The 10337-nt window shown below is 37.6% G+C and overlaps 1 protein-coding gene across 1 annotated transcript; it reads left to right on the forward strand.

Moving 5' to 3' along the window:
- The first annotated feature begins 5363 nt into the window (after window positions 1–5363).
- On the forward strand, window positions 5364–7908 carry gem (GTP binding protein overexpressed in skeletal muscle). Its single transcript, XM_016485296.1, has 4 exons — window positions 5364–5962; window positions 6746–6822; window positions 6912–7116; window positions 7297–7908. Exons 1-4 carry the CDS (start codon window positions 5647–5649, stop codon window positions 7572–7574), a joined length of 876 nt encoding a protein of 291 aa, XP_016340782.1. The 5' UTR covers window positions 5364–5646; the 3' UTR covers window positions 7575–7908.
- Window positions 7909–10337: the final 2429 nt, after the last annotated feature.

Here is a 10337-nt window from a genome sequence, read left to right on the forward strand (position 1 = left end):
GATCACAAATGCAGACATGGTTTTATGTTTACGCGGGCGCGATGCAACGCAACGCATAAAAAGACAGTATAAGTCATTATAATCCATAATTATGTCTCCACTGGATGCAAGGAATGCCTCGTTTATAATGGGTTTTCATGTTTTTGAATCATCGCTCCGGCCTGACAGGGCATCATCACAGTATGGTGAGGGGCGTAACATTTCCGTCATGCATTTGAGGTATTCGGTCAATCACAATGCACTGGATAGCTGGCCAATCACAGCACACCTTGCTTTTCAGACCGATGTGCTTTGTAAAAATTGACGCGTTTCAGAAAGGCGGGGCATAGAGGAGAAACAATAATGTACAGTATGTGGAAAATAATGTTTTTTTTAACCTTAAACCGCATAAACACATTTCATTACACCAAATACACAAAATAATGTTCTTTTTAGCAACATCATATGACCCCTTTAATTTATCCTAAATATAATGATTTTCTGTTCGTTTTTTAAATCATTAGTTTACTTTGCTCTTTAGTGTTTATGGAAACATCTTCACATTGCTAATGAATCAGTTGATTAAATAGTGGGTTGACCTCCGTCATCTTGTTTATTACGTTGTTTCCCCCGTTATCATCCTAATTTATACAATGTGGATGGTTTACATGAAATGTATCCAAAACCAGGATTGTTCCATCTCAATAGGAGAATCGTTGAACGTGACGCTGTGCAGGATTACATTAGTTGCGCAGATGGTTCATGGTTAATGCATTTTCTAGCTAAATCTGTTCTTTGTCACTATTAGTAACACAAACACCGACTACAGGAATCAGAAATGACAGAACGATCACGAAAGCATCGAGGCACAACAGGCACCAGCAGGAAATGAACTTGTCAGCCCCGTGACTCATTAATGAAACAAACCTGGGTGCACGTTCGCTGGTGTTGTTTATTGACGGAGTTTCAGGGTTTGAATGGGGCACTGATAGATCATTCTGCTGTGATATAACGTGTGAGTCACAGATTGTGTGTATCTGCATGCGTCTGTATCTCTGGTGGGGAGAGTGGAGTGTTGGAGATGGCGTGTTAGGCAGACACTTGTGTATAAGCAACCTCTTGAGAGCCTGACACTGTCCAGGCTGTGATGATGAGATCCCAGCAACTGTTTCCAGAGTAACAATACAATGTCTATTGAGTCTGTAGGGAAGTGTGTATGTTCCTCAGCCAAGCCTTTACTGTAAGTACCGTCAGGTGTGCAGATTGTTCCTGCAGTGTAGTCCCAGAGGGAAGGACTCAGGCGTCACTGAATGTAGTAAAGACGTGTGCTCAGATCAGTTAGATTGTTGAGGAGTCTCAGTGGTGTAGTCGGGGCCATACGCAAGTATACGCCGTATGCTTACTTTTTCCCCCGGGATGTTTGCGTATTACGACTTCTAAGGATCAATATTTGCGTATACCCTCGGTATACCCACTTGTTTTGTTGCTTCGCAAGTCCGTAATCTACTGTCATGTAGCTTCCCCTTTAATGGTGTCCCATATGAAGGTAGAATGACGTCAAAAAGATTTGCATACGCAGGGTAATATTTGTGGAAGTGTACATAAGACTGTAAGCGTAAATTAAATTTGCATGCACAACAGAAGCTTTGTAAAGGTGTAAATCGCGTTTCAAGCGCAAGAAAAAATTATTTGCAGCATTTTACTGTTATTCGTAAGTGTAATTAATGTATTGTGAAACTGCAACTTCATGCTAAGGCAAAATATATATGTTATGATATGATAACATATATATAACAAATATATATGTTATGATATGATAGTTCACCCAAAAATGAAAATGTGATGTTTATCTGCTTACCCCCAGGGCATCCAAGATGCTTTTTTCTTTAGGACTACACCACTGTTGAGGACGTAATGGTGCCTGTGCAGTGCATATGTAACAAAGCTTGTATTTATGCTAGAAGAAAATTATTGATATTATATATATATATATATATAGTGAAATAACGTATATGTAATAATGAAAGACAAAACTAGAAGGAACAAACCTTAACAGCTGAAATATTTTATTTGTTTTACTTTTTTTTCTTTTCTTTTTTTAATTTCAAATTAAGAAAATCAAAATTATATATATAAAGGCAGTACTAAATTCTTCAGAAATCATTCTAATATGCTGATTTGGTGCTCAAGAATGTATTATTATTTATTATTACTTAATTATTATATACCATTTATTATTATTATTAATGTTGGAAGCAATTGTGCTGCTTAATTTTTCTGTGGAGATATACAATACAGTATATATATATATATATATATATATATATATATATATACACATGGCTGCAATATAACAAAGAGTGAAAAATTTAAGGGGGTCTGAATACTTTCCGTACCCACTGTATATATATATATACACTAGTGGGTGCAGGATACTGTAGTTCATTTATATACGTGAGAATAGCAAAATAAAGTAAACTGTGACATATTATACCCAAAAATTCTTCATACAGTGGACTACCAGTAAAATTGATAAAAATTTGGGACCAAAATTTATTCAGAAACTTTGACTTGACCATGTTTTGCTTAAGTGTTTTTTTTTCTTTAATTGCTAATGTGAACTTCTTACCCCACAGACTGAACAAAATTAAGCATTGCTTGGTAATTGGTTGACCTAAATGGGTAGAGTTCTTGTCATATTTTATTTCCATTTTCTAAACTATAGCAAATAAACTGATAATGTAAGAAATGTTGAAGGTGTCTCAATAAATTTTGGTTTGACTGTGTATGTATATATATATATATACAGTGTGTATATATACAGTATATATATATATATATATAATATGGTGGGGGACCATGCAGGTCAATTCACCTGACCTGCATGTCTTTGGGCTGTGGGAGGAAACCGGAGTACCCAGCGTAAACCCACACTGACACAGGGAGAACATGCAAACTCCACACAGAAAGGCCTCCTATCCCTGCCGAGGCTCGAACCGGACACCTTCTTGCTGTGAGACAACAGTGCTAAAAATAACATAAAGCAGTTGTAATTATGCATTGATTATTCAAGTTGATCATCCAGGTGAACATTTCGCCTTGAATTCTTTAAAATGGCATTTAACACTTGACACTCTGCTAATCTGTCTCTCTGTAGTATATATATATATATATATATATATATATATAATATGGTGGGGGACCATGCAGGTCAATTCACCTGACCTGCATGTCTTTGGGCTGTGGGAGGAAACCGGAGTACCCAGCGTAAACCCACACTGACACAGGGAGAACATGCAAACTCCACACAGAAAGGCCTCCTATCCCTGCCGAGGCTCGAACCGGACACCTTCTTGCTGTGAGACAACAGTGCTAAAAATAACATAAAGCAGTTGTAATTATGCATTGATTATTCAAGTTGATCATCCAGGTGAACATTTCGCCTTGAATTCTTTAAAATGGCATTTAACACTTGACACTCTGCTAATCTGTCTCTCTGTAGTATTTTTGCTCTCCAAGACCAAAATAACTTATCCCTTCTTTCCTGACGCATGGCCAAGATACTGCAATTACTGCTTCGGGATCAGTGGTCAGCTCAGGTCTCATGGCCATAGCACTAACCTAACACAACCCACGCTTTACTGCAACACCACACACAAGTTGCACTTGTAACTTGTATCCCATTTACATCCCTGTTTGCAGATGATACTGCTCAAACACTTTTGAAAAAGTTCCAGACTGATAAGCTTTTTCAGCTATCACAACCTAAAATACCATGTTGCTTTTAGTTTTATGTTGGTGGTGCATCACTCATATTATCTGTAAAGCACCATTTGTCTCTGACCCTCTCTGATCTCTAATGGCCTATTTCTGATCTGCTCTTAGAGAAGTGAATGAATGAAAGAGGTAATCCAGCACTCTACTGCGATTTCTCTTATCCATCCAATCCCTTCATCTATATCAATTCTGAATATAGAAGCAGTCATTATAATCCAGCAATTACATTAATAACTCATTATAATCTTTAATTTGTCCCTCTTTGAGCAGCAGAGTCAATGTAATCTGTATCTCGGTACGTGTTTATGTGCACGCTTGTGCGTGCGTGAAATGGAGAGCATGAGCATCTGTGGTATTGTACTCTGTCTGAACCCTTGATTTGTTTGCATGGTATGTAGTATATAAGAGACTGATGTAGCCTAATGAGAATTTAGTTTTGATTTAGTTCAGAATTGGCCACATTGATCTCCTTTGGATTGCATGTTTGCAAGCAAGTCTCGACAGAAAACAGGATCACGAGATTTGTTACAGAGTTTCAAACTGTGATTTGCATTCTGCAGTATAAGTCTAGCAGAACTTGATTTAAAATATATTTAATATATATTATTTGCTGTACCAGACATGTATAAGCAAACTAGTGACTGAGAATATCTTTTATTTTATTTGTCTGTCTATATAACTGTGATTAGTTGTCTCTCCTGATTAGTACTGTCCTGCCTAGGTGTCCTGCTTTAACCTGGCCTTAACTGGTTTACTATGCTAACCAACAGACTAATCAAGGTTGCATAATGTCACTGACAATGACATTGACAATGCCACTCACAGTTCATTTATCCAGTTAGTCTGTGCAGCATTTCAGACAAACAGACCCAATAAACAGGGACCGTTCTCAAAATTTGGCTAACGTTCTGGTTAGGTTCTATCAAAGTTATAAACAAACGTTATTCAAGTAACGTTAACAGAACATTTGTCAAAGTTATCTAGTCTTTAATTCTTTAACAATCGTTCATTTTTTTCCTGAAAATGTTTTAACGTGTAACGTTTGTTACTATTGCTTCACAATGTTCAGCGAACACTTAAAAGTAACCTTTCCAAAAGATTTGCAATGATAATATGGCATTTTCACTTAACATTTGTTGAACATTCAGAAATAATGTTCTTATAACTTAGTGGGATGTTAGCAAAACGTTCTAAAAACATATTTTTGTTGGATATCAGGGGCTTTCAAACTTTTGATGCCAAGGAACCCCAAGCCAAGTATATGAAGATTTTGCACCCCATACGGAAATATGAAGGTAGTTGTGTATTTTAATATAAAGACCAGTTTATAATGTGTTAGAAAATATGAGATGGAGAGTGGAAATTAACACATTATCTATAAAATAGCCTACTGTGCAAATATAAAATGTATTTAAAAACGAATTGCAAATTTTAAACGTTTCCTTTAATCGAATTTTCTCTCAATTTTGGCCCCTGGTCTTGAATCACGTCTCGATGCGCACAGGAGAAACTCTATTTCACACCCATCGGGCGCTAAAAGGAAAGACCCGCTGCAGCTCATTGGGAGAGAAAAGTGACGTCAAGGAAATCCCCACTGCTACTGAGATATAAGCATGAACTGCACTGAGAGCTCAAAGCACATTACTGCGCAAAATATAGACGTACAGGATTACCAGGGCAAACAGCACCAATCCTCACTCAGGTGTGCTTAATTGCAGACAAAGAAGCCAAGAGCAATTAGATCTTGTTGAGCAGGTTTCTGCTGGATGGGACTAGACCCATTATTGGAGCACAATTTGGAGCGTCCGATTTAGTTCGTCAATTCTTTGTGCAGTCACAGTCGAAGAGACACCCGTCGTTTAACCGAGTGTTTGTCGTCGAATTGCACAAATGACCCTGCTGGCGAGCATGCGGCGCCACAGTATACGCGTTCAGCATCACCTGCACCGGTGGAGCATCTGCGGGACGGACGGAGGGCAGCTGCTGAGCGATGGTTTCCCGCGTCCCGACATCGGTATGTCCAGGTCCAGCTCCTGCTCGTCCACCTCTTCAGACTCCGTTCTCTCCAGCGAGTCTGCGACTCCAGCTTCGGTTGGACCCTTCACTGTTGTCCTGCTCGGGGACAACGGCGTCGGGAAGTCCGCGCTCGCTAGTATATTCGCTGGAGCATCGGACAGCATGGGCAGCGAATGCGAGTTATATGGAGGTATGTTGACAATTAACTGGACTTTTCCTTTACTCTTTGTACTCCCAACTGTTCACAGACACATCAACTATCGCAAGTAATCACTTGGCGTTCCATTGACGTTCTTGATTCAGATTGAAATTTGGATATAAGCCTGTTTATAGCGGTTATGTTTAGGCTATTACGTATTTAAAATTCAACGTTTTCCCATCATAATGGTGCAATTAAAGAAACTTTTACAATTTGGAATCATGTAGTCTAGTGGTCACTTAGAATTAGAGAGAATTGTGTAGAATTAGAAAGTCAAAACAACAGGTTGAGGGTCATAAAAGTAAACATTATGTGATGTGTATATGCTATAGAGAGATAGAGAGCTACGTTTTATGATTTTTTTAAATTTAGAAACGGAGGTTGCAAAGTGGGGTTCAGGGGTAAAATTGACAAAAAATCAGGCCCTATTTAGGGAAATATTTTAAAGGCATATTTAAAGTCCTTTTTAGGACTACTGAAGTGGACACTAAACATATTAATATTAAGTGCAATCATTCGAAAATTCATGAATTGAGCATTTAATATTATTAGGCTACAAGTTCGAATATGTTCATACGAGCTCACTAACAGAAATTGCGTTCGTCTAATGTGAGTTGGGCAAATCGAACCTCTTCAGATTGAACAGAAAACTTCAAATAAACCAGTTTTTATTGTCACTATAAGATATAAAGTGGATCCGATTGTAATTTTGTACGTTTTTTCCATGGCCACGATTGATAACCTTCAACTCTTTGTCCTTTTTAATGTTCTCAGGTGAAGTATTTGAGCAGACAATAACAGTAGATGGTGAGAGGGCCACCGTTACCCTACTCGACACGTGGGATTCACAGGTAACACCTTTAGTTCATCAGAAATTTATATTAATATACTTTATAAGTGATTGGAGGTTCAGCGACATTCTGATTTCTGTTTCCATCAGGATGAGGGCAGCTGGACACAGGAGCAATGTTTGCAGACAGGAGACGCTTTCATTATAGTTTATGCCATAACAGACCGTTCAAGCTTCCTTCGCGCATCAGATCTCCGTATTCAGCTTCGACGCCAGCGTGAGGCCGACCGAACTCCCATCATCCTCGTTGGCAATAAATGTGACCTGGTTCGCTGCAGGGAAGTGTCCATTAGTGGTAAGTGATTCTGAACTTAAATAGTAAAACTCTTCAGTGCTTCTTTACTTCTTAACCTAAAGTTACTGCTACCAGTAGCATCTTCTTACTCTGCAAATCCACTTGTGGGATTAATAAAGTACTCTTTGTTTTACCTTAGATCACTGGGAATTTTTATTTATGTTATTTTGTATTTTTTAGAGGGTCGCTCGTCTGCTGCTGTCTTTGACTGTAAGTTCATTGAAACGTCAGCAGCAATGCAACACAATGTCTGGCCGCTGTTTGAGGGCATCATCCGCCAGCTCCGTCTGCGAAGAGACAGCACAGAGAACCTCACCAGACGTTGTTCTCTTCAAAAGCGACGAGAGAGTCTCCCAAAGAAAGCAAAGCGTTTCATTAACAGAATGGTTGCTCAGAAGAACAAGCAAGCAGCCTTCAAACTCAAGTCCAAATCATGTCATGACCTGATGAGTCTGTAGTGCAGAGACTTTGTATTGGGCTGAAAATGTTTTGTGTGAAGTTTGGGTGCAAACATTTTGGAAAGTATCTGTTCAAGTGTTTGTTTTTTTTCCCATTTTGTGATTTTTAAAAAATCCATGGATGTCTATATTAGACTGTGCTGTAGAAGAGCATCGATTACAGGCTTCTCGCTCCCTCTGTGAAGGACAGAACGCTCTAGTCTTACCCATCGTCCTTTTCAAAGGCCATTGTGGGAACCCCAACACTCTAAAAGTGGTCCTTTTACTTTTTTATGATTTTCCTGATGGATTTGCTTTTGAATTGAGAAACTTCTTTGTCGTACCTTGTGTGTGAAACATTTTGTCCAGCTTTTGCTCAGTTTGAGCATATAGCATTCAAAATAAATAAAATATTGTTTTTTATGATAAATCTGAAATACTTTGGTCCTTTTGAAAGTGCACACATCTGGAAGAGCAGAAAAGCACTTTTATCACATATTTATGGTATTGTCTTTTCAGCTGGGGTCACTCTAAAATATATCATATAACATAAATGCATTAACTTTGATATTAAAAAAAACATACACCAGCTGTTCCTGTGGTGTGCATATGACAACATATTATTCAGGGATTACAGCTTTAGATACATCTCCTCTACCCATTATGCACAAATGATAATTTTAACATGTCGATCGTGTGTTTTTATCCAGTTTACAATTAGGCATACTGTAAAGTCTAAATATACACTGAAAGTCTGGGGTTTAATATCTAATTTAATACTGGAAATAACCATTTAATGATTTTGACAGATTTAACACAAAGAATTATTAATCTTAGTGAATGTTAAATTCAACATCTAGTGAACATGACCTTACAATAAATTACATTATATTTTTAATGTTAACAAAGAGTAATTCTGTAACATATGTATTGCACAGTTTTAGTCAATGCATTAACTAATGAGACTTTATTGTAAAAGTGTTGCCAATTTACATACCGTATCATTATATTAATCTATTTTATAAATAAAGATAATTCACAGATAACGGACGGATTACAGCCTCAGCCCTGCTGGTGAATGTATGTGTGTAATAATCGTGTATAATACAAGAACACATTTGTTCCTGTTGTTCAGAAACACTCCTCCTACCTTCCTTTCAAAGGTGAGAAGGACAAATGAATGACACATTCAGCTGATGTGTGATCGCTGCTGTGTGAATGATAATGAATGATTATGAATGTAGAAGATGTGTTAAAACTGTAAGACTGAAGCTAGTTGGGCAGCTGTTGCCTGTTTGTTTGTGAGTACACATGGAGTGTGGCAGATTGTCAGGTATTGCTCATTTTGAGGCCATTACCTGTCAGATCCACTATGCATGAGGCAGCTGGACTCGATGAAACAAACTTCCATCTACACCAGTGGTGGACGAAGTACACAAATCAAGTACTTGAGTAAAAGTACAGATACATATAATAAAATATTACTCCTTTTTCAATTTTACTCGAGTGAAAGTACAAAAGTACTAGATTTTTTATGTACTTAAGTAAAAAGTACTGATAGATAGATTTATTTTGCAATTTTATATAGGCTACTTAATTTACATTTATATTAGCACATGTTTTTTTATAATCCTACTGCTCAAAATTAGGGATGCTCCGATCCGCCTTTTTTGCCTCCGATACCGATTCCGATACCTAGGGTTCGGTATTGGCCGATAAACATTCATATCTGTCTACTCGGCTAGTTAATCCAAACAATATAAAAATGTATACTGTTGATAAACAATATACAAACAGACGTCACATAGGGCTAAATGCCTAGCATTTTAATAAAACTGTTAACTTTACAGCAGCGGGGAATATGAACGGGCATGAATTATTTTATTTAATCTGTGTTATATTAATGTTTTTTTTGTTTTTTTTTAACCTTGGGTTTTTTTTTAACCTAAAATAGAGACACAGATGTTGATGTGTCTGCATTCAATCATTTCAGTGGGCTTAAATAGATCACGCTTTACAGATTTAGTTCACAAACTGACAGTTTTGACCTAAATATGATTTTCAGTTACAATAATTAACCCTAAATTTCGACATTAGTAACTTACTTTTAGCAGCATCAGTTATGCTTTGGAATGTAGTGAAGTAAAAGTAAAAGTTACTCAAAATAAAACGACTCCAATAAAGTACAGATACTTGAAAAATGTACTTAAGTACAGTAACGAAGTAAAGCTACTGTCCACCACTGATCTACACCAACAGTGTTGTAATGTTACTGAAAATGTGGTCACCTGTTGCAGTAGGCTATAATAGTTCATCTCAGCAGCAGCAGGTTTCTCTGTTTCAGTACCAGTCCTGCAGTAACCCAGCAAGCAATAGCCGTCATTTCAACGTCTCAGTTAAGTATAGACCCGATATAGTCCGGCTATGTGTAACCCACTTCTAGCCCAAATAACCTTGAATTTGGTTTCATGTCATTTTTTGGCAAAATAACTTGAGATGTACGATATTCCATCATGTAAGCAAAGTAACACCGTTTACAAGGTGTTTGGTTTCATTTCTTTGACATGTTCAATGCTTAGCCTGTTTATAGCCACGATTTAGCTCGTAGTCCGAGCAGCTATCTGTAGCCCACTTATAGTCAAACCTGATTCACTGTAGTTTTTGGCCAGGCAGCGCATGAGATGGTTGATATCCCATCATGTTCGCAGTGTCAATAATATCTACAAAGAGATAAGTGTCATTTCATGACATGGTCCATATGTAGCCACGATTTCGCTCTAAATT

This window comes from Sinocyclocheilus anshuiensis, unplaced genomic scaffold (assembly GCF_001515605.1).
Source record: "Sinocyclocheilus anshuiensis isolate Anshui unplaced genomic scaffold, SAMN03320099.WGS_v1.1 scaffold409, whole genome shotgun sequence".
Classification (NCBI taxonomy): domain Eukaryota; kingdom Metazoa; phylum Chordata; class Actinopteri; order Cypriniformes; family Cyprinidae; genus Sinocyclocheilus; species Sinocyclocheilus anshuiensis.

Excerpts from the sequence above, each read along its gene's own strand:
- gem (XM_016485296.1), top strand. The coding sequence starts at position 5,647 with ATGACCCTGCTGGCGAGCATGCGGCGCCACAGTATACGCGTTCAGCAT. Across the intron at positions 5,963-6,745 it reads CGAATGCGAGTTATATGGAG|GTGAAGTATTTGAGCAGACA; the intron begins GTATGTTGACAA and ends TAATGTTCTCAG. Across the intron at positions 7,117-7,296 it reads CAGGGAAGTGTCCATTAGTG|AGGGTCGCTCGTCTGCTGCT; the intron begins GTAAGTGATTCT and ends TGTATTTTTTAG.